At 40.0% G+C, this 24,737-nt stretch overlaps 1 protein-coding gene across 5 annotated transcripts in view; it reads left to right on the top strand.

The window, feature by feature from the left end:
* Window positions 1-498: 498 nt before the first annotated feature.
* GFRA1 (GDNF family receptor alpha 1) overlaps window positions 499-24,737 on the top strand; it is a 315,182-nt gene continuing 290,943 nt past the window's right edge. The window contains exons 1-5 of one of the 5 annotated variants that reach the window (XM_074295695.1): window positions 499-2,122; window positions 3,012-3,179; window positions 3,354-3,645; window positions 4,879-5,172; window positions 6,619-6,702. In XM_074295695.1, coding sequence (XP_074151796.1) covers window positions 3,606-3,645; window positions 4,879-5,172; window positions 6,619-6,702 — 418 coding nt within the window. In that variant the 5' untranslated portion in view covers window positions 499-2,122; window positions 3,012-3,179; window positions 3,354-3,605. Of the gene's footprint in view, window positions 2,123-2,147; window positions 2,594-3,011; window positions 3,180-3,353; window positions 3,646-4,878; window positions 5,173-6,618; window positions 6,703-24,737 lie in introns of those variants that run through there. The other 4 variants (XM_074295696.1, XM_074295697.1, XM_074295694.1 and 1 more) reach the window with 4 other exon arrangements.

Below are 24,737 nucleotides of genomic sequence, written 5' to 3'. Positions count from 1 at the left end.
ACTCCAGGTTCCCTGTCTTAATCTTTCTAAGATAAATTGAAAATGAAGAAAGGAAGACTTTATGAGTTTGGAATTTCCTCTTCTTGAGGGCAGAAAGATTTTTAAAAACTTTTTTTCATCCCTAGTATTTAGCTTAGCTCCTGGTGCACAGCATGTTTAATAAATATTTATTGACTGACTGGTGTGCATGGAAATACAAGTTTTTAATCTAGATCATGAAGTCAGTTCTTCATAATCGATCCATACAGAGAACATTCCTTTGTTCTTTCCAGTCTCTAGCTAATTAAATTCACCTCAAGAATTCCTATGATCCCCCTCCAAATGGAGAGTATTTGATGTCATTTGCCTACCTTGCAAATCATTATTGTTGTCAAAGTTGGAAGAACTGATTGTGGAGCAGAAGTTTTGTACCTAATTACATTTCTCTTTATTCTACAAGGGAACCCAGACGCTGTAACAACCATAGAGAAAAAGGATTTGAGTAGCCTTTGGTTTGGACCATCTGTCAGGAATATGTGACATATGTTTGCTTTGTTTATTCAAGAGCCAAGAGTAAACTGATATACTGAACTAGAAATCTGTCACTGGCTAGAGGAAGACCAAATCTCTTGCTACCTGCTCTGAAATGAACACGTCCACATACAAATGAGCTGATTGTGTTTATGAGTTTCTCTGGTTTCCAGCACGTATTGAAGGTGCTCTCACAGTCTGACATGACAGTGTAGGTATCATTTGGCGCATCCCAGATGACTGATGCTTTTCTTGATTACAGCTGATGGGTGTAGTTGAATGGAAAGATTTCTACCCATACCGGCCTCCTACTCCTTTCTGTTCCCTCCTTTCTCCCCTTCCTTTGAACCCTCATTTCAAAATTCATTCAGTGTCCCTGCCTTTTTCCAATTAATGCCCTTCCCCCCAATCAAATGGCAAGTTTCTTTTTCTCGTTTTTGGTGGCCTATTGTCTACCGAGACGACTTTGCAGGTCCCGACAGATGTGGTCTCCTTGTCCCGGATAGTTTTCAGTGGAGCCTGGAATCCTGAAGCAGATGCAGGCGATTTCCCCTGCCCCATCTTTGGGCAGATTTTAACTTGAGACACATTCAAAAACGGGGGGCTCTCAGTGGAGCCCGTGAGAGCTAGTTGTCCCACGTGTGTGCTTGTGCTGAAAGGGAAGGAGATAGGAGGTATGTGGGGCCACACGCCGATTTAAGGGGGGAAACCCAAACAACTCTAACTGATCAGCATGGGCGTGGAGCATGTTTGTGAGGTCATCACAACATGGGCAAAGCCCATGTGAATGTCCGAAGGTTTGTCTCGACTTTATCCCTATTCAGTAAAATCTTCCGGAGGGAGAAGGAAAAGGGAGAAATTATGCGTCTGACTCAGTGTGTGAGCGCGATGACTGTACGTGTAGATGTGTATGAATGTGTCTTTAACGCAAAAAGAAAAAGAAAAAAAAAATCTTGACTCAGAGCCCCAAGCGACGTGGGGGAAGAACACAATAACAAGCAACTTTGTGTTCGAAGGAAAAGGCTGTGGAGTGATTTATACAATTCGCGATCATGCACCCTTTGTGACTGTTCTTGTGCTGGGGAGGGGGAGTCGGGGGAAGGGAGGGTGGGGTGGCGCGCGCCTCTGGGTAACCCCGCGCCGAGCTCGCGGTTTGTCTGGATTGGAGTTCTTAGAAGGACGTGTGCACATGAATATCGGGGTATTTATGGGTCCGCTATAGTGTGTTTCCTGTCCCTTTTTCAGTGGGTGGGGAAGGACGCGGGAAACTAGGGAGCAGAGGACGCAGGCAATTGTCTTCATCTAAGAGCAATCCGGTCAGAGAAACTGACAAACCACATTGTTTCCAATAACCCATTAGCATCCGTTCACACAAAGGGGGTTCTGATCGGAAATTGTCCTGGGGGAAAACAAAACAAAACCAAAAAACCCCAAACTCTGTCCGCGGACATTTCAGAGGATTACTGTATCTTCTTCTGGGGCAAAGAGCCAAAGCCGAGAGAGGAAAAGAGCGAGCGAGGGAGGGAGCACTGTGTCCCCGCCTCCCCCCAAACGCGCACATCTGGTCCCGTTCCCTCGCTGCAGCTGGAGGTATCCAGTCTGTTGAATCCAGGTTGGTGAAAATTTAGAGCAAGTTCTCTACAATCTGTTGGCTCAGTCCCTCCTTTCTTCGCCCTCTCCGGGTTCCATCCCTTCACTATCCAAACGGGATGGTTTTAGGAAGCAGTTCGTGTGTGTGAGCGTAGCTGGGGGAGAGGGTGAAAACCGTAGTCCCGGAGCACTAGTAGTCTTTCCCAAAGCCAAGACTGTGAGCCCTGCAGGGTTTGCACCTGCTTCTTGCGAGCAGACCCGCTTTTTTCCGCTTGGAGCATTGCACGATGTTGGCGCTGACCAATAGGTCCTGGGCACTCTTGCTCCTGCTTTCCTTTCCCTGGGCGGCGGCGTTGATGCAATAGAGAGAGCTCCGGGATTGGGGTGCGTGGAGACGGTTTGGAGAGGGCGGGGTATGTGGTATGTTGGACGTCCAGGCCGAAGGACATCGCGGTAATGTTAGGGGCTTTTTCTAGGGCAGTTTTTAAATGAGGTAACTTGTTTCTCTACCAGGATCGCTAATAAACTCGGGGGTAGAGGTAGAAAGGGTCAGTTAGAGTAGTGGACAGAAGGAGAGAAAAAAAGAGGGAGGAGAGAGAGAGACAGAGACAGAGACTGAGAGAGACTAAGAGAGACAGAGAGACTGAGGAGAGAGAGAGAGACAGACGGGAGGGGGGGAAGAGAGACAGAGAGAAAGAGATTGAGGAGAGAGAGAAAGAGAGACGAGAGAGACAGGCTAAGTTCCTGGGAAAAGGGGACTCCTTCCACCTCAGACTGGGAACTGCCACTGCCGCCGCTCCCGCCGCTGCTGCTGTGGCTGCGGCAGATACTATGACTTGGAAGCTGCTTGGGGCTCCGCTCCCAGGCAGCGGAAAGTAACATTATTTATTTAATTCTGTGCATGCATTCAGTCCGCCGCGCTCCTCCGTAGCAGCCGGAACAAGACACCCCCTCGGACTTTTGGGGAAACCACCTTGGACATCCATCTCCCTCGGGCTGTCCTCGTGCAGCCTGGGAACGTTCACTGGCTTTGTGAAAACGTATCCCAAGAAGAGGACCCTCCCAGCGAGAAAACCGAGGTGGGGGTGGGCAGAGAACCCCAGCCAAGGAAAGCTTCCTGAGGCGGGGGAGAGGAGGCTGGGGGTGGGGGGTGGGAGGTGGGGAGAGAGACAGACAGACCGAAGGAGGAGGAGAGGAGGTGGGAGGCTCCAGGCTCTCTCGCCTCTGATTTCAAAGCTGGCTCTCCCTTCCAGGTTGGGTCGGACCTGAAACCCTAAAAGCGCAGAAATCCTTGAGCCCCTCCTCGCCTTCGGATCCCGAGAACCAGCGGCGGCGGCTGTGCCTGCGGACGGAGTTTGCTCTTGAACTCGATGGATCTGAACTTTGGGCTGCAGAATCATCAGTGCGGCTGTGGGGGGGTCACTACGTGCTGATCTCCGGCAAGGGACGCCTGCTAATTATTGCCATTTTTTGTGGGGGTGACCAGTAGCTGGGCGCTCGGCACGATGTTTCTTGCCACCTTGTACTTCGTGCTGCCGCTCGTGGGTAAGTTGAACCTTTCTGAATGTGACAGATCCCAGTGCCCCCTTCCCTTTGCCCCCAGCACCCGGTGGGATGGGGAAAAGTGTGTGTGGGGGGGTTGAAGTTGTTTGGGGGGACGGATTACATTATGAATCCTTTTATAGAAACTCTACAGGTCTAGGAAGGGGGCAGTTCTCCCCTTCAACCCCCAACTCCCTTCCTGGTTTTGCTTTATTTATTTATTTATTTATTTTTTCATACTACGACCTTATCTCGAATCCCCCCGGGCTATTTGCACCCAGTGGGGGGTAGGGGGCATCACTATTATTTTGGACCCAGGAGCGCCCCAGGATAATTGTGGTTGCTGTTAATAGATTCAGGTTAGAGAGAGGGCAAAAGATGTGTTGGAACGACTAACTTACATGGGAAACTTTTCCGAATTCGCTTACCCGCTCAACGTTTGTTGCCAGAAAAACTGATTTCAGCTTGCGTGCCTCAGTTTACCCAGCCTCATTTCCACAAACCCCGTCCTTCCCTTCATGCTACTTTGTATCTGCTTTACAAATCCAAATCGTCTCTCACCACGCCTGCCTCAACCCAGCGTTCCAGCGCCTTGGCGTGGGCAGTGGGTGTTTTTTCACTGGAAGCTTTGAGTAGTGGGTGGGAGGTTTGGGAAAATCTTTCACTTTTGTACCTAGCCCAAAAGGCCTGTAGCCTGAAAGCGAGTTAGTAAGCCGGCCTTGCCTTAACCCCTAAAAGCAGAGACTCAAAGGTGGAATTCTCTGTTTGGGGGTCAAAAAGCCCAGCGCTCCCACAAGTTGAAATGGGGCAGGCTGGGCTGATTGCTGCCTTCCCTTCTCTGGCAGCCGCTTCCTGTTTGGGGAGCAAACCCGAACCCCTATTGGCCACATGGCAACCCTGACTACTCAGCCAGCTCAGAGGGAGAGTGGGGGCGCCGATTTAGCGCTGAGAGAAGAGGGACCGTCTCCAAAGGCCAGCAAGGAGAACCCACAACACATTTTCTTTCTATACGTTAAAAAAGTAATTCCCTTCCCAATATGGGGTAATTCAATTGTGAGTGCGGAAGGCTTAAGCCCCTTATTGATATACGTGAAAGTGGGTTCCCTTTTATAAGAGCAAAATATTGGGGGGAAGGTGGGGAGCGGAGTCCATGCCTGCCTCCCAGAGGTTGCACCCTTTATCTAAAGCGAACACGTGTGATTCTCACCCTTCTTTCTCTTTCTTGCCCCTTCCTAGATATTCTTTTGACAGCCGAAGTCAGTGGCGGGGACCATTTGGACTGTGTAAAAGCCAGCGACCAGTGTCTCAAGGAGCAGAGCTGTAGTACCAAGTACAGAACCCTGAGGCAGTGCGTGGCGGGCAAGGAGACCAACTTCAGCCTGGCATCTGGGCTGGAGGCGAAGGATGAGTGTAGGAACGCTATGGAAGCTCTGAAGCAAAAGGCACTTTACAACTGCCGGTGTAAGAGAGGAATGAAGAAGGAGAAAAATTGCCTGCGCATTTACTGGAGCATGTACCAAAGCTTGCAGGGTAGGGACCCAGCCCCCACCGGGACTCCTTCACTTAAGCCCCCACCCCCTAGCTTTATCTCCAAGCTCCCCCTACTTCCCTCCCCTAGTCACGGGCAGGCTGGCTACACTGCATGCAGCAAGCCCAGTCAAAGGGAGCTGACCTCATCCTCCACTTTGGTTGCTGCTCAGTTTGAGAATGAGGACCTTTCATCAGACCCAGGAACATCAGCAGCTGGTGTTTCCTGCTGCTGAGGCAGTCGTGGCTCTTGTTCTTGGGCAATCCACATAGGGATTAAGAGGTTAGGGGGCGTCCTCCAAGGGTATCCAGTCGACCTTTCTAAAGAGATTAGGGCAGGAACAGATGTACAGGGTCATCCCAAGAACTGAATTCTCCTTCAGGAGAGTTGGCTTCCATAAAAGATCATTGGAGACTCTTTAAGAGAATGTGCCTTGAGTACATAACTTTTTGTTGTCATAGAATCCGTGGTGGTTATTCACTATGAGAAAAGATGGAAACCTTAACTCTGAAAAGGCCAGAGAATTTTTTTTTATATTGACTCTCCCCACCAGAAATTTTTTTTTTCTGTATCGATTCTCCCCCCCCCCCCCCCACCAAAAACAAAACAAAATACCTGATGAAAGCCAGATTGTGAAAAGCCATTTGTCATCATTGATGAGAACGGTGTCTTGAACCAGCTGGTGTGGTTAAACTTTGGATAACAGAAATAGCTCGTTGGAGAAGAAATGCATTTGTCCTCAATGCCTATTACAAGGAGAATTTTATTTGTAGGGCCCTTTGCTTTTGTTGATCTAATACAGACATCCTGTTCATTCAGTCACCCACTGAAACTGTCACTGAACACCTGACTGTATGAATTTGACCTTGGTTTGCCACTTCTATTAAAACTTCGGAACTTTCTTGTAATCTAGTTTGATTTCTTCCCATTTATGATTAAAACCATTCATCAGAAATTGTCCCATTTTTAGCTGCAATCCCTATTTTCTAGATACCAAGTTGAAATTTTTACTAGTAAATAGAGATGGTTTGCTTCTTTCCAACCTTATTTCCATTGGCTCTAAGAGGCAGGCAGGACTTGTGATGTCACTTAGCTTGTTCCTCTGTGATTTCATCCCCTTCTGTAGAGTGGGGGAGTTTCTGGCAAGACACAGTGGATTGCTCTCCAATGTTTTCATGGCACTCTGGGGAGAGAAATGAACAACAAAAGAGGAAAGAATTAAAAGAAATAAACAATCCACAAAGATGATTTTTAAATCTTTGGAAGTCTCAGCATCATTTTTTTCCCGTGCTACAGATAATAGAATATCAAGTGAAAATAATGTGTAGGCAAGAATTTTTTTTTAGAACAGAATAAGTAGACTTCAGTTAAAGAATATAGTACTGAGAGCCCCAAATAGCCTCAGATAATCTGCTTTAAAAATAGCCCAATTTTTCTGTTGCTTTTAGGAAATGACTTGCTTGAAGATTCCCCATATGAACCAGTTAACAGCAGATTATCAGATATATTACGACTAGTCCCACATATGCCAGGTAAGCAGATTTATAGCTCTTCATTGAAAATGCCAGCTGCCTGAATTAAATGAACTGCTTTGAATTCTGTTTTAACGCATTAGTGTAGGTAACAACAGTAGTGTGACTTTGTATATCTGGGAAATTATAGGTAAGCTGGACAAGGTATAAATCTTTTTAAGAGGATTTTTGTGGCCTTGACAGTCTAAAATGAAATTATTTAGTTGGGAAAAGTAAGTGGCTGTTCTTAGTTGTTTGTATTGGGTTTTAAAAATGTGATTGGTCAACTCTTGGGAAAGAAATGCCAGTTCTACCTGTAGGTGGCAATCAAATTCCCTTCTTTATCATGCAGAAATAACTGCCTAACTCACATCATTTGCTACTTAAATTACAGAAGATTTGAAGATATCTTTGTTTGGGGGGTAGGGAGAGGGGATGAACTCAGTGTTGTTTTCCCTGCTTTTTAACTTAAAGGATTAAATCAAATCATTTACTCTTCTTAATCTTAAATCTCTTCAGATTAAAAAAAAATAAAATCAAGTTTGTGCTATTTAGAGAACATACTCTTATGCCATCATCCATTAAAAAGTATTGCTTCAAATTGTGCCATTGGGTCTTCCAAACAGTTTCTGTTTTGGCTTGAATGAAAGTGATACTATTTAAGATTTTCCTAAGCATAATGAAGGAGAAGAGTACTTTCTCTTAATGATAGGCATGTTTCAGGCAGATGTTATAATTTTCTTATTCACTTAATATTTCCATAAGGAAATCTAGCCATCAAAAATGATAGGTTGTTTCTAGGTGGCGAAATATAGAGATTGATGTTGAATTTAATACCATATCATAACTCGTTGCTGTTATATATGCTCTGTGTTCTAAATACCTAATTTTCCTTGTACTAGATGCAAGGGAAGGTCCAGAGAGCCATAGCAATAACAAGCCAGAGAGGAAGGTTGCTAATTCAGGAGAAAATAGGGTCCATCCAGTGTCATGGATATCAATATATTTCTTAAATAGAAATAATTTTTATTCTGATTGTCTGGGTTTTCCTGGATCAGCCATGGTCACTGAGGAACTAAAAATCCTAGAATTTTTTTGATGGGAACTCAAGTTCATTGCACTTAGAGCAGGAATATCATAAGAACACTTCATGCAAGTTTTGAGGAAGCTGAAACCCAAGGGATAAAGTGATTTGGCCATGGGCATAAGGAAGTGGTAGAACCAGCACTGAGTACGAATGTCCAGATTCAGGGCTTTTCTAATTATATCTTGTTTTGATATTTGGGCCCATTGTAAAATTCTGTAGGACCAAACTTTAGCCCTTGGTGGGCTATGGGAAGCAAGAAGTAGTAGTATGGAATAAAGAAGAGAGATTTGGAAGGAAGGAAGACAAGGATTTAATTCCATTTCTGTCACTGTTGCCTTGAACATATAACTTCTAAACTTTGAGTTTTACATATTTAAAATGATAGAACTCTGATCTCTTAAAGTGTTCTATCTCCTTGTCAGGCTGTGTTCCTGTGATTCTAGGTCTGTTGGAAACCAGAAGTAATTTTTTGTGCTGCTTTGATTTATCTCACTTCTTTTCTTACACATTTTTATTTCTTGGACTTGTGATTTCATCAGTGTAAGGAGTTTCTTGTGAGAAGCTCAAATCTATGAATGCAGATCTCACCTGTTTGTTAATTTATAATCTTTGAGAGATGCTTGGGGTACTGAGAGAGGCTTAAGGGAGAATCACATGAGATTGTGTGACCTCTAACTTTATGTTAAAGGTAGGACTTCAATCCAAGTTTTCATGATCAAGAGGTCTGTTCTCTACATTGCCTTTCAGGCAATTGTTAATATCTTGTATTTATTTGTGCATTTAAATACTAAGTAGTCCTGATTGGCCTTGGAGAAAATGAGCCTCTTATTGACAGAAATACCCTTTCATCTGTTTGTTTTTAATCATTCTCTTTTAAAATTCATCATTTAATCAACGATGTTGTTTAGTCATTTTCAGTATTTCTTGCTTTTCGATCCCTTTTGGGGTTTTCTTAGCAAAGAGACTGAACTAGTTTGCCATTTCTCTCTTCAGGTTATTTTGCAGATGAGGAACTGAGGGTCATGCAGCTATTAAGTATCTGAAGCTAAATCTGAAGTAAAAAAGATGAGTCTTCCTGACTCCAAGCCTGGCACTTTACTTTCTATGCCACCTAGTTGCCCCTAATCAAGGATGATTTAATAATAAAAACTGATGTTTGGATTTGTGATAAATGTGCTTCTGAAAGGCGGTAGTCATAAATGGCTGACCAGGTCTGCTAGGAGGCAGATTACTATAAGAAAGAAGAACATTGATTGGATTTGGATGCAGAGGACCAGGGTTTGCATCTTGGCTCAGCCACTTAAAATCTGTGTGACTTTGGGAAAATTGATTTAACCTCTCTGCTAGTCAGTTTCTTCATCTGCAAAATGAGGTGGGGTGATGGACTAAATGTACACTAATGTCCCTTGAGATTTCATGATGCACTTTTAAGAGATGAGACTTGGACCCAATGATTTCCTGAATTCTAATAAGCTTGAAAATTTGTTTAATTAGCTGACATTTATGTAGCTTTGACATTCCTACAGCAGCTTACATATGTTATTTATCTGATCCTCATAAGAACCCTGTGAAATAGGTGATCTTATTTTGATGAGTGTTGCTTTCATGAAAAAGAAAATCAAAAGGTACTGTGTTTGATTTTGTTCTCTTGAATAATGTATGTGAGTAGAGCTTGGTATTTACAGTATGTATAAAAGCAGTAAAAGGTTGACAAATGTTGCCTTTTTTTTAAGCCCCAATTCTGGCTTTTAGAAGAAATAATTCGCCTTCAAATCCCTCTGCCTGGGGTTTGGGCAGCAGCTTTCTGCTTTTGCAGATGTGGAGGCAATCAGAGTTGAAGTCCTGCCAAATGTGGCTAAAATGTTTATCTCTGTAACCTTGTATGTATGCACATAACCATGTGCTGGCTCTCCCTACTAAAACACAATCTAGCTGAGTGTCTTTTGTATCTCCATTCTCTTTGTTTGGAGTAGGCCCCTCAAGTCTACAGCTGACTTTTGCAGTCATTTATTAATTGGCCAAGTTCATGGGCCACTTACCATAGTTGTCAGCATTGTTAATAAAATATCATGTCAGTGACACAGAGGAAAAACTGAAGATTGAACTGATTTCAGAAAATGGGAAGTCTCTTCCCTGAAGAATATACACAACTCTAAAAATTAGATGGAACAGATTCTTATCTAGAAAAGAATGGAGTAATGTGATCTTGGCAACATTTTAGCCAAACATTTTAGGTTAATAAAAATTAGAGAGCTGGGAGCTTCCTACAGGTTGACATAGGCGGTATTTTAGGGGTCCCAGGCTTGAGAAGGGGGGCTATGTGGGACTACACAGAGGGAATAATGGGCCATTTGGAAGAGGGATACTGGAGTAGGGAAATGAAGAGTTGGACTGGGGATGGATGAAGGTGGATCAAGAGTAGATTTATACAAAAGCAGAGAATTTTTGAAGACTGGAAAAAGTGCATTAGTGTTTAACATCCATCTCTCTTTGAATTGTAAGCTTTCTCGTCCTTTAAACTCTGCTGGTTTCCCCTTTTTTCCTTTAGTAAAAGTTTGAGGAAAGACAAGTGATCAGTAACTTAGAAGGAAGATGAGCTCACTGGCAGAGTTTTGGAAACCTTGGAGGGGGGCAAACGAAAAGAATGGGAAATTCTTGAAAGCACAGGGTTGTCTGCCTCGTGGAACCCCAGGGAAGGCTGATCAGAAAGGAGGAGAGCATGTTTTGAATAAAAGAGGATATTTTGTATAAAAAATCTTTTAAGGATTTGAGATTTCAGACTATTGCTGTAGAGATTGTAAGATGCTAGTTCCTAGTTTTAAATCCTTACATACAAACTTGCTTGTTTGGGAAATAGTGGCTGAACATGTAAAGGAGAAAAAAGTCCACGAGGAAAGGAAGCTCAGATTGGAAAATATTGAATTGATTTGATGGAAGTCCAGTCCTAAACCTGCGTCCGGATGCTTTTACTTTAACAAGTTCAAATATAGATCTGTATTCCTGGGTGGTCTGGAACCTCCCCTGAATTTCCTTTAAAAAATTTCCCATATCAAGTTACATTTCTGTGTTGTGCTGTGAATATAGCAGGGCATGACTTTGTTTCTACTGTAATGTGCTTTAAAATGCAATGTTTCTGCTTTAATGTGCTTTCAAATGCATGTTCCTATCCCCAGTTAAGGTTTTGGGTTTTTTTATCCTTTACAAAACTATTAAATGCAGACTAATTCCATTTTTCTGCTACTGTTGTACTAAATCACAATGAAACTTCTCTTCTTTTTCTTTGGATGCGAAGAGGGTCTTGTAAAACAGAGGGTTGCTTAGATGAACCTTTTTTTTTATTCTGAAAAATATCTTAAATTGGGAGACCCTTGTACATTATATAGAAAGGATAGGACAGGAATATTCATGGATTTTCTTGGGAATTGAGGATATAAATATTTCCTCATTATCCACCTTATTCTTAGGCTAAATGGGAAAGAAAAATTGGAGACCCTTTGGCCCCTGTTTAATGCTCTATAACAAGGAACTTCAAATGACATTCATTCATTCATCAAAAATTGCTTGAGTACCTACTAATGTGTTAAGCTCCATAAGGATTACAAGGATAAATCAGAGATGGTCTCTGTCATCAAAGCTTATATTCTAGCAATGAAGAAGCTGGAGGAGAGACAATTCTCCCACTTCAGACTGGAAATGTTTTTTTTTTTTTTTTTCTTGATCCACAAAAGAGAAAATCTTGAGTCACAACACATTGACGTGAATTTCTTGGATTTTAGCTGTGTTTATGAAACATTTCTGAATTTGTAGTATGACTTAAAAGCCTTTATCATTTGAATGTGTCAAGGGAAGTCTGGAGTCAGGGGGGTATGTTGGTATATCCTGCAAGAGAGGAGAGCTCTGAGCCAGGTGTACCAGGAGACTTTGAGCTGTGACTGGTACTTTCTGGCTATCTGACTAGATAGTCAAACCACTTAACCTTTTGAGCCTCTTTTTCTTATCTGTAAAATGGAAATAGTAATGCTTGCACTAACTACCTTGGAGGACTGTGGTGAGAAAAGTGGTTTGCAAACCATGAACTGATCGATAAATTTGAGTTATTATTATTAGCCTTGTAACCTAGTAAAAGAATATGAGACAATAGTAGATGAAGTACAGGTTATATTTCATGAACTGAAGGTGGCTCCATACTTGCTTTCACTCCAATTCAGACTTGCCAATTAATCAATATGGGGAAATTCCCTATGAGTAAAATATCCCTCCTAATGCAGTTCAGCAAGTGTTCTTCCCTTTACAGCTTTGGGGGGGGGGTGGTAGGTGGTATTAACCTGGGTTCCTTGAACTTGGTGCTTAATTTTTTTTTTTTATTATTGTAGTACTGTATGATTGAATTCCTTTGTAAATTCTTTATATTTTATTTTATTCAGTTAAAAATTCAGAAATACAGAGTCCATAGATTTTTACCAGAGCCCTGTCTTAGAGCGAATGGTTATTAAATGATGAAACGTGATTTATTGTTGATTAGTTCTGTTTAGAGACAGTTTGAGGACTTAGCCAGGAAAACGTTACTTAGTTCCAGCACCGTCTCTGAATCTGATTGGGCAAATCTCACTCAGTGCCCCAGGCAACTTTATTATATTGTTCAGCTTCAGTAGGAGAGAATTTGTTCACACCAAGAAAATAGAGGCCTAACTAACTCTTCTTTCTTTCAAGATAAAAAGGTCTTTCTTAATTAAAACTGTGAACATTTATTAAGGACCTACCATATTTATGTTTTACATACATTATATAATATATGATCCAATATGTATATCTGTAACATGATATTTAATATCTATGATCTAATATATATCTGTAATATATGTCATATAATATCTATAATATATGATCCACTATGTATATAATATGCATATACACATATAGGCAGACATAAAAGTATGTGTGCAAGATATTATGCTAGATGTTAAGAATACAGATAGAAATTCAATCACCCCTGCCCTCATAGAGCTTGTATTCTTCTGGGGGGGAGCAATCCACATACTTTGGGGATCAGAAAAAGCTTCCAGTAGAATACGGCTCCTGACCTTGCAACTTCTAATTTTTATACTGTCCATACTTGCCTTTGCAAAACCAGAAATTTGTCCAATTATTATTTTTTTCTTTTTTCCCCCCTATCTTGTCTGTCATTTTGGAACAACTCCACAGGGAAAGAGATCAAATATACCTTTGTTGTGTGACCTGGGCTGAAGCAAATCTTTCTGGATCTTAATTTCCTCTATGTGGAAAATAGGAGGTTGGATTATGTAATTTCTAAAGTGTCTTTCTGCTCCAAGATTATTGTATGTAGCTAGTTGTGATAATGAGGAATTTAGTTTTGTTTTTTTTTTTACTTTGCTATGTTTTATTTAAAGGAATATATATATATATATATATATACATACATATACACATATATATATAATTTCTATAAGAAATATTTAATATATTAAATTACTTGAAATAAAGTTATTTTTAAAAAGAAGAGATTAGTAGTTATTCTACATTCTTATAGTTGCCGTTTTCATTTGAATTGTCTAACTTTTTTCAGGGTTAATGCAGAAAGCCTTTTAAGTTGCCAAAGTCTCTCTTCTAGTCCAGACTTTTTTTTTTTTTTAAATTTAAGGAGATATTTAGCTATTGTTCAAAGTTAGTTTTAGTAAATATGGATTCACTAGTAAAATTTTAGCTACAGGGATTTGAATAGTGTCTGGCTACTTTTGTCCCTTCTGAGTAATCAGAAAAGGAAAATAAGAAATTATTTGATGCTTTACATGTTTTAGCCTCTAGATTTTTCGAAATTAATCTTTTATCAGGAATTTCATTTGAAAAGCTAACCACTTTCAGTAATTTAGGAACTCAACTAGCTGGGTCACTGATGAAAACGAATAGGTAATTTGCATAAAGGGCTAATTTATTATGTCCCCTGGGCATTTCTTTCATCTTGCCTTCCATTCTAATTAATGTTCTGAGAGGGTCTAGCATGGTGTCAGAAATTAGGGGTGAAAGCAGGCATTGTTAACCATTTTTTTTTCATCTTCCTTGATATTGTAACCATTCCTGATCCATGGCCAGAGAGTTATCCAAAACTGGGAGAGTATACTTGGTGTCCTGTGTTTGATTTGGGGTCTTTGTTTAACCCATTTGACATTGTAAAAAATCAAAATATTCTGGGTAGCTTCTCCAGGCCTAGAGGGATTTGTAAACTCGTATAGAGTGAAGATAGCAATAGATTAATTATTTCTAAACATAACCTCTCTAGTAAGAAAAACAACTTAAAAAAACCCCCCACAAAACAACAAAACAAAACCCCAACCCAGCTCCTTAAAAAGCTGTCCAGAAATTTGTTTCAATTGGTTCCGGCTGTGGTAAAGCCAGCTGTGTGAGAGTTACACAGCTGAGAACGCCAAGAGAACAAGCAATTTCTTCAAAAATCAATTGCAATTTACTCCCACTAAATTGGCCAAAGTACCGCCCTGACGAAGTATTAGCATATGAGGAACTTTAATCATGTGGCCAAATTCTCCTATTTTGGGCCAAACCCCGGGTTCCTTTGGGATGGTGCCCATCACAGCTCTGTGAATGGGAGAATCTTCAGCCCTGAAGCATTTTTTTTTTTTTTATCTTGGCAGGTTATTTGTTGGTGGACCCCGCTGTTAGCTTCTCACAGGCTTATTTAAAATTTGGGAGATCAACTCCACATTGTGCCAATGAGCTCATAATTCTGTTTTGGTCCAGAAGACCTCTGCTCATTTTCCCAACTCTTCCTCCTGCTTTCCCCCCTTCAAAACCAAACAAAACAGCATTTGACACAATTCCCTCAGAGTTGGAATATAAACTCTAACACCTATCATTTTAGTATTTAGCACTGAATTTTGATGGAGTTCTTAATTGACTCCTGAAATACAGGACACGCATGCTATTAAAACCACTCCTGCGTAGCTGTAGAAATATTAACCAAAGAATTAATTTGTGGATCCTCTCTTTCTCATTTCTGTGTAAGGAGAGCTTCTAAAGTAGAACAAAATGCCTTGGGCGATTTTTGTAATGTTGCAGTATAAATAGCATTACACAGTAGCAAAGAAAAGAATTCTAAGTTCTATTTTTTTTTTTAAGGTGACCTAATGCTACTTATTTGTCCATAAGTAATGGACAAATGGAATTTCCACTTTTTCAAAGTTTGTTACTTTTTTTCCCCCATATCCTTAGTATATGAACTCCTCGGATGAAGTCAAGGTATGGGATCAAATTCATGATTTTATTGGCATAGAGAATTTTCAGTGAGGAATTCCCTCTAACCAGTGACCAGTTTTTTGCCCAGTTAGTCCTAAGGATTTGGCCTGGAGCACTGGGATTTGGCAAGGCCTGTGTACAGTGTATATCAAAATTTTAAGAGAAATCCAGGACTCCTTTACTTTGAGGTTTGCTTTCTAAACATTATAAACTGGTGCCTCCCTGGGACAGTTGGTAGTGTATGGAAATAAATATTGATCTCATTTCTTGTGGGGATGGTACAATAGGTTTCTAAAAAGTACATGTATATAAAATGTTGCATTGATCCCTCTTACTAGACTGGAGCTTTCCAAATAAATCTTCAATTAAAAAAATCTTAAGACAGATAAAAATCATCAAGATTTTTATTGAAGCTAATCTTGTAGACCTAGGAAAGGCAAATTGAATAAGACAGGGAATAAATGCATTGTAAATAGAACTATACTTGAAGTGAGAATTGATTTATCTTCCTGTGTAATAAATGAGATCGATAATATATCAAAATGTAGTACTGTACACCTTGGTAAAATAAGTGTTGAAATTTTCCATGTTCAAAATGGAGATATTTACTTAAAATCTACCAAGTGTTTTCTGAATATTTTAGAAAGAAGTAAATTTCTTGTTTTTTTTTTTTTACTTTTTTTCTTAATGTCCTTCAGTTTTCATTATGATAGAATATACTTTTCTACCAAAAGATGAGTGAATTTTTTGACTATTAATGGAATTTCTTTATTTTGATGAAAATTTAACTAGAGGCTATTAGATAGTCTTATTCAACTGTTAAGTGTCCCAAGTCTTTTATCCCAATAATCTGACACTTACAGTGATTTCTCAGCCCTCTCTCCTAGACTCCACACAGAGAAAGTGCACCATGATAAAAATGCTAGCTTTCTGGGATTTGAGCTAGGATGTGAAGAATGGCAATCCATAATTTGGATAGGTGACATTCTTAGAGTGGGGGACAGTGGGAAAGCATTGTTTTCTGGTAATTAGAGTTATCAGCTATTATATGTGAAAGTTGGATAGGATTTATAGATAGGACAGATCGTGAGATCAACCTAACTGGAGGAGGCTCATTAGAAAGCAATTGGAAATGTGTTTATTTTGGTAGAGTGATGTCATGAAGAAGGGTCTTGATGTCTAGGAAACTGGAGATCATCGACCACTTCGAAATTGGTAGAATAGTATCATGAAGAGTCTTGATCTAGGAAATTGGACATCACTGACCACTTCCAAAAAGGGAGTAGTGGACCATGAGGAAAAGCATCTTTTAGGTAAGATAAGTCTGTCAGTGCTTTGAACTGAAGGATTCAAGATAATTCTATCAGCACTTTGAACTGAAGCATTCCTTGTTTGTTTTTCCTTCATCCCTGTGATATTCCCTGCAGTGAGAAGGCTCAAATGGTTTCCTTCTAGTCAACCTGCTGGGCAGCCCCTGGAGTCCTTAAAGGGACTCCAGCTTTGACTGCTAATTGCCAGGGCAGCTCTTCTCACTTGGGCAATGGAATTTTCCTTCCACTTAGATGTTGTGCTGGTAATCAATGTATTGGATTGTTTGTTTCTCATTTATTTTTCTCTTCAGTTTTATGATTCTCTTGTTTTTGGTGCCAGTTGGCTGTTTTCCATGATGAATCAGGCAGAAGAGAGTGCAGAGGAGGTGAGGGGGTCTCCAACTCTCAGGCCTTATAAACACTTTGGTAAATAACGGGGTATTTGGCCTGGAGGAGAGAAAACTTGGAAGGGATGAGAGATTCAGAGGACAGTCAATGAGGACAGAATAGACTTGCTGTTTTGGGCACCAGAGAACAGAGCTGTGGATAGAAGGGGAGAAGAGGCAAAGTCTTGAAGGGAGGAAGAGTACTTTCAGAATGGAATTGACTGCTTTGAGAGGTAGTAAGTGTCCCATCACCACAGGGCTTCAAGCAAAGAAAGCCTGGATGGCCACTTGTGTTTAGGTATGATGTAGGAATGGTCTTTGTTCAGGTACTGGCTGGATTAGATGGCCCCTGAGGTCTTTGCCAACCAGGAGATTCTTTTGTTCTATGAAATTCTAACTTGTGTTTAAAAATTAAAATTGCTAAATTCTGAAAAAAAAAACTTGGAATGGCAGAGATGCAGTACTGAGGGATGGTCTCTGTGTACCATGAGAATAGACATTGAAGGAACTAATTGTTGATACTTGAGAAAGTAATGACTACATTTCACATAGCTAGTTACTAAGAAATTGGACTGTTTGTTTTTGATCCAACTTTTCAGTTTCATGGGATGTATATACTACAGATGTAATGACTTAGTTGTGGATTTGCTATCGTTATTTTTCCCCCAGTTACCTATCTTTTCTCTTAATAATCTATAAGAAGAGAGATTCTTAACCTAAGGTCCATGAATTTAAAAAAAATCGATACTTGCATTTCATTACAATCAGTTTCCTTGTCATCCTATGGTTTTATTTTATATATTTGAAAATATTGTTCTGAGAAAAGGTGCTTTTGTTAGAATGCCACAGGGGATCCCTAACATAGGGAAGGCGAAGAAGCCCCAGTGGAGCCATCTTAGTGTTTACAGGGACAGTTAATAATTCATCTATATTGTAGATAGGGAATAGAGTAGGATACTCTTTCCTAACAAGAGTTGGGATGTGTAAATTAATTATCTTAGTCCCAGTTATTTGCTATCCCATGATTTGGAGGGTGATCAGTAATCTATTTGTTGTCTAGTCAAATGGTTCCTAAAGAGGGCACATACACATTTATACACATGCATACATTTATGCATGTGAAAGCAGTTGTGTGCCTTTTTGCATATGTGGAAGTATGGGAAAATTCATGCTACTCTAGACTTTCTTTCGCTCTAGAAGAATGTTTTTCTAAATGGTATGTTTGCAAACAAAGTAGAAACAGTTGAAGCATTGTTTTCTATTAGCAGTGGAAGGTTCACTAACTACAGTTATTTTTTATTCTTGTCTTCCAAATTGTAATTTTAAAAGATGAGGCATTTCATATTCAAGAGTTTCCTTTGTCTGAAATAAATTATTCATTTCTACCCAGTTTCAGAAACAATGAACATAATACTTAATGCATCACAATTAAGCTTGTGTAGCTTCATATAAAATTATGTTCTCTGTGTTTTGGTGAAAAACATAGCAGTATATTCTATATTTTCAAGACATTTATTCCATATAAGCAAAAATTAAGGGAAAAAGATACTCGGTGTTTTTCTTTTCTTTTTTTTTTCCCATTAGTGATGGAGAAAAGGAATGGCCACTTGGGGAAAACCTCTAGACTTTAGATTTTAAAAGACCTGGGTTCAAGTTTCAGATATGATACTTCGCTAACAGATCATAATCTCTGAAATGATGATTAATATTTTATGATTATTATATATTATTTACCATTATATATTTTTAATTATTGCATAATTCCATAAAATAATGGTATTTTATATTTTAAGGATTATAAAGTAAGGCACATCATTATTATTTCATAGCATCTTCATGACATTCTAAAGGAGGTAGAGGGTATTATTATCCCCATGTTAATGGAAAAGGAGATTGAGGCTCTAAAGGATCATCCAGGGGTCAGAGGCAGTATTAAACCTGGGTCTCTTAATTTCATTTCATGCCTATTTCACAGTGAGACAAAAGTGCTTGCTATTCCATAAAGTGCTATAGCATCGTTATCTTTATTAAAAACAATAACAACAATAGCTATGTGCAGGTACAGTTAGGTGACACAGCAGATACAATACTGGGCTTGGAATTAGAAAGATTTATCTTCCTGCATTCAAAGATGGCCTCAGACACTTATTAGCTATGTGACTTTGGGGAGTTATTTCATCCTTTTTGCCTCAGTTTCCCTTTCTGTAAAATGAAAATAGTCACTTTGTATTTCCTTTCTTTATTGACTTTATAGACCAGGGGAAAATGTGGGTGTGTGTGGGGGGGTATTTGGGGGGATGAACTGGATTATTTATGAATGGAAAACCATCAGATTTGAGAGGTTGAAGGGTTGAGGGAGAGTGGCTTTGCTGAGCCTCCTGAGAATCTACAGAATCCAATGAGTATTCACACCATGGGAAATAGACAAGTCACATGTCAGACCTGAGCTTTGGGAAAAGGCAAAATGCAGTAACTCCTTTTTGTCAATAGATAGCAAAGTGAATCTACTCGACCAGAAGCTCTTCGAAGGCAGAGACTGTCTTTTTCTCCATGGTATTATCTTAGAGATTTTAAGTGATTCATATTTTTTTTAATTTAAATTGAATTAAATTCTAAAACACTTCAGATCTGGTGCCTTAAAACAACACAAAACAAAAAAAACCCAAAACGGATTGTTTTAGCTGTCAGTTTCCCCCTACCCCAACAAATAAAAACAAGCCTTCTAGGTCTCTCTTGGAAGAAAAGCCTGAACGGTGTCAGAAAGTCTGGCTCTGGACATGGCTATATTTACTTAGCCCAAGCAGCTGGCACAGCCCCTGTCCTTAAAATCTTAAACAATTCCAGATGGGGGTTTTCTGGGCGTGTAATCTGTGTAACCGAGCCCTCTCTGCCCCCCACCGCTTCGTCAGTCCTTGGCCAGCATTGCTTCTGTGAGAGCTGTAGGAAGAGTTGGCTTGGTTGGTGCTTGGTGGGATGAAAATAGTGAAAACTGACAGAAAAAAAAAAAAATGCAGTTATAAGGTGTCTTAAAGATTTCCGTCCAGAAGATGGAGAAAGAAAAATCATTTCCTTTTACTTCAGCATAGACTTGTGCGTATTGGAACCGGAAGAGACCTCCGGATGATGATGATGATTAATTAACATTTACGCAGCACTACGTGCCTAGCGTTGTGCTTTATAGTTTGCATCCTATTGGATCTTAACAAGCACTATTATCCCCATTTTACAGATGGGGAAACTGAGGCAAGGCCCCAGCTCTCTATCCACTTATTGCCTATGTGTCCCTGCAATTGTGGCTTCAGTCTATTTTACGTTAGAGATGAGGAAATGAGCCCAGAGAGAGAGATTTGAATTGACCACGGTCTAACAGCTTCGTAAAAGCGGAACCGGCACTGTAACTCTGCTCCTAATTCCCCGGCAGATGTTCTTTCTGATAGAAGATGCTGCTGTTACAGCACAGCGCATAGTCTTTATCCCTACTGAGGCAGGGAACCAGGCAGGGTCACCCGTGTCATAATGGGGCCACTTTAAGGTGGATTCTGGACTTGGAGAAGTTTCTGAGGAGGGGGAGGGGAGAAGGGCCGCGGGGCCCGCTCTGCGGGGCGGGGGGAGCCCTGGCTCCTTCCCTGTGAAAAATGCCTCTCTGGACGCCACGGTGGCCATCTGGAGACTTTGGACCGCCCTTCTTCTCCCTCATTTTCCCTTCAGAGAGGCAGGACAAGCAGCCTGTGATCCGTCTTAAAGAAGTGGAACAAAACACTCCGCGGTGCAGCTGCGCGAGACCCATCTGCTTGGGCCCTTCTGTCCCGCAGCGGCGGCCCAATCCTGAGCGCTTCTGCAGAGGCCGGGGCAAGGGTCAGTGATGGGCAGAGGGAGCCTCGCGCCGCCTCCCAGGCAGCGCAGCCGGGGAGAACTTTGTCATTGGCTCATCCCGGGGGCGGGGGTGCCCCTTGCATCTCTACCACTGGTCACATATCTGGCACCTAGTGGGGGCTTAATGAGTGTTTCCAATATTGGACTAATTTGTTATCTATATCCCCAAGACTTAACAACAGTACCTGACACACAGTAGGTGCTTAATAAATATTTCCTACATTGTACTAGCTAATTTTTTTTAATTGTATCTTTAAGACTTAGCAACAGTACTTGGCACGTAGTAGGTGCTTAATAAAGATTTTCTATTTTGGAGTTCTTTTTTTAATCTTTATCTTTAAGACTTAGCAACAGTACCTGGCACATAGTAGGTGCTTAATAAAGATTTTCTATTTTGGAGTTCTTTTTTTAATCTTTATCTCTAAGACTTAGCAACAGTACCTGGAACATAGTAGGTGCTTAATAAAGATTTTCTATTTTAGAGTTCTTTTTTTAACTTTATCTCTAAGACTTAGCAACAATACCTGGCACGTAGTAGGTGCTTAATGAATGTTTCCTATATTAGATTGCCTTTTTTTTGTGTGTCTAAGACTAAACAACAGTACCTGGCACATAATAGGTTTTTAATAAACATCTCCTATTTTGTACTTCTTTCTTTGTAAAATCTTTATCTCTAAGCTTTAGCAACAGTCCCTAGCAATAAGAAGTACTTAATAAATGTTTATTATACTGGACTGTTTTTCATTTTTTATTTGTATCTCTAAGACTCAGCAACAGTATCTGGTACAGAGTAGATGCTTAATAAATATTTTCTATTTTGGAGTTCTTTTTATAATCATCTCTAAGACTTAACAATAGTACCTAGCACATAAGAAATGCTTAAGAAATATTTTCTATATTAGACTGCCTTTGTTTTTTTATGTGTGTCTCTAAGACTTAACAACAGTACTTGGCAACTAGTAAGTACCTAATAAATGTTTACTATTGGGCTACCCTTTTAAAAATGTTTGTATCTCTAAGACTTGTTCCTGGCACATAGTAGGTGTCTAAAAATATTCACTATATTGGACAGCCTTTCTTTTTTTTCATTTTCGCCAATTATTATCATTGAGATTGGTTCATGATACGCACTTAATAAATGTTGGAAAAATAAATACTGGACCAAAAATATTTTTCTTATGTATATATTGTCTGGCATACAGTTGCTTAATAAATGCTTACTGCATTGTATTGTATCTCCTGGAAATTAGTCTTCCTAAAATCCAGCTTGCAGATTGTAATATGGGTTTTCCTTAGAGACTGAATAAAGTATCCCCTTGACTTTGCAGGCAATATGGATGATCGCGTTTGCTTTTTAGCAATAGAATAGCATTTTCTCTTCTTTTTAAACGCTTCAGTGAACGCCTTTTTGATGTCATCCTCTTGTCATTTGTATCTGCTATACTCTCTCTCTCAGTGTGGCTAAACAAAGCAAACCACACAAGGAAACCAAGACAAAGTGACCCTGCCACCAACGCTACATTCACCTTTCTATACCCATAGACCCCCTTACTGCTCCAATCTAGGAAAGACTGCATTTCTTCCCCCCTCCCCCCCGGGGGCCAACCTGGATCAATGTAATCACACAGAAATTAAACTTTACTTATGATAGAACAGCATTTTAGGTAAACATGCTGTTGTGAGACAAAACTATTTGGCAAATATTTACCTGAAATGTAAAACAAATTAAATCCTGTTTAAAAGAACCTAATATAGAAGAATTGGCTCTCAAGGGTGGTTATATTTATAAATAACAGATACTCTCATTGATATTTCTCATTCCTTCCAGGTGACTTGTTATAGTTGCTCAAAACTGACATTTTTCCATATCCCGGCCTCCTCTGTTACTTTTGCGGTGGCACCTGGGGATTCTGGGAAAGAAAGTGACCAGAGAAACTGCTGATCAATTATTCTGCCTTCCAATCCACTGCTCCAGCCTTCCCTCTCATTCACAGTCTCTTTATTATTTCACCTGAGTGATCTATAAGGATAATCCTTTCCCCTTAATGACTTTTATCTTATTTTTTTTAATAGCTCTGGGAATCTTCTATTCTTGGTGGAATTCTCCTTCAGGGGCTTTGCTGTTTCAGTCCTGCTTTTAAGATCCCTGGGGCTTAAATGACTAAGCTGCCTTCTCTCAGTTTGTCCACGTACTAGAGGACTTATTATAAACTATACATTTCTACCTGTTGGGTTTTTTTCCCCCAGGGCTTTTAGGTGTAAGAGTTCAATTAACTTTTCCTTAGGTGTCAAGCTCCTAAAGGATGGGGAAGAGGAATTATTTTTATGGAAGTTAAGTAACAGGATCTCAGGCCTGTAAATGTCAGTAAGTAGTTGTCTGACCCTAGGCAAGCTTCTCTTTAAACCTCAATTTTGTCATCAATAAAATGAGGTGATTGCTAAGGCCCCTTTTCAAGGTCTGTGATTGTATGGTATTTTAGATGGTACTAGATCCTTTTTTAGTCCTTTCTAAGTGTCCTTTGAAAAATGACCATAGAGAGTGGTGTCCTGGGGGAAGGTAAAATTAGTGTTTAAATTTCAATTGCACTTCTTAACCCAGTGGGTAACTGAGTGGATAGAGTGCTTGGCTAGTCTGGAACCAAAAGGGCCTGAGTTTCCATTTGGCCTTGGATGCTTACTAGCTCTGTGAGCCTGGACCTCTGTTTGCCTCAGTTTCCTTACTAGCTCTGTGAGCCTGACAATGGTCAAGTCTTCTGCCCTCTCAGGGGTCTTGTTCTTTTCAATAGTAAGGCTAGAGATTTGGATACACTTTATTACTCCATGGACTCTAGAATTAACATTTTGCCGTTTTCTGAATATCACTACCACTGTGATTAAGGGGTGGGGAGGACATGATGGAACAGGACAGATGCCACTAGGGGTGGGGCATGAAGCTGTGGGCATGAATCTCCGGATGCTGTGCTGCACTGTTAAATAGAAAGACGTCTTGATCTCTAGAAGCTTATAACTTGAACAGAAATTGCTGATGGTAACAATCCCCTTCAGCGGAGCTCTCTACTTGAAAGTTACAATTGAGGGATTTATCTCACTTAAAGCAGTCATCCCTGGATAGGAGAATTTATGTTTATTTGAGTGTGACCCTATATGACTAATTTTATCTCACTGTATAGTTAAGAAGTTATTTGGAGATTTAAGTAATGGCTGATAACTTTTTTTTTTTTTTTAATAATCAGGCAAAGTTTTTCCCTGGTTCCTTTGCTTTAAAAAGAGACTAAAATAACCTCTCCCAAAAAAATCCCAAATGAAAGTAAAAGTAAAACTTTAGAAGTATAAGGGAGCCTAAGCATGTTAGTCTCTGCATTTTAATTTTTTTTATTTTAATTTTTATTTTATTTTATAATTATAACTTTTTTTTGACAGTACATATGCATGGGTAATTTTTTTACATTATCCCTTGCACTTACTTCTGTTCAGATTTTTTCCCTTCCTCCCCCAACCCCCTCCCCCAGATGGCAGGCAGTCTTATACATGTTAAATATATTACAATATATTCTAGATACAACATATATGTGTAGAACCGAATTTCTTGTTGCACAGGAAGAATTGGATTCAGAAGGCAAAAATAACAGTTTACACGCATTTCCCAGTGTCCCTTTTCTGGATGTAGCTGATTCTGTCCATCATTGATCAATTGGAATTGGATTAGCTCTTCTCTATGTTGAAGAAATCCACTTCCATCAGCATACATCCTCGTACAGTATCATTGTTGAAGTGTATAATGATCTTCTGGTTCTGCTCGGTTCACTTAGCATCAGTTGATGTAAGTCTCTCCAAGCCTCTCTGTATTTCTCCTGTTAGTCATTTCTTACATAACAATAATATTCCATAACATTCATATACCATAATTTACCCAACCATTCTCCAATTGATGGACATCCATTCATCTTCCAGCTTCTAGCCACTATGAAAAGGGCTGCCACAAACATTTTGGCACATACTGGTACCTTTCCCTTCTTTAGTATTTCCTTGGGATATAAGCCCAGTAATAGTATGGCTGGGTCAAAGGGTATGCACAGTTTGATAACTTTTTGGGCATAATTCCAGATTGCTCTCCAGAATGGTTGGATTCTTTCA

The sequence above is a fragment of the Sminthopsis crassicaudata genome, chromosome 2 (genome assembly GCF_048593235.1).
Source record: "Sminthopsis crassicaudata isolate SCR6 chromosome 2, ASM4859323v1, whole genome shotgun sequence".
NCBI lineage: Eukaryota > Metazoa > Chordata > Mammalia > Dasyuromorphia > Dasyuridae > Sminthopsis > Sminthopsis crassicaudata.
The sequence above is the reverse complement of the archived record's forward strand: the minus strand, read 5'-3'. Positions and strand labels throughout refer to the sequence as shown.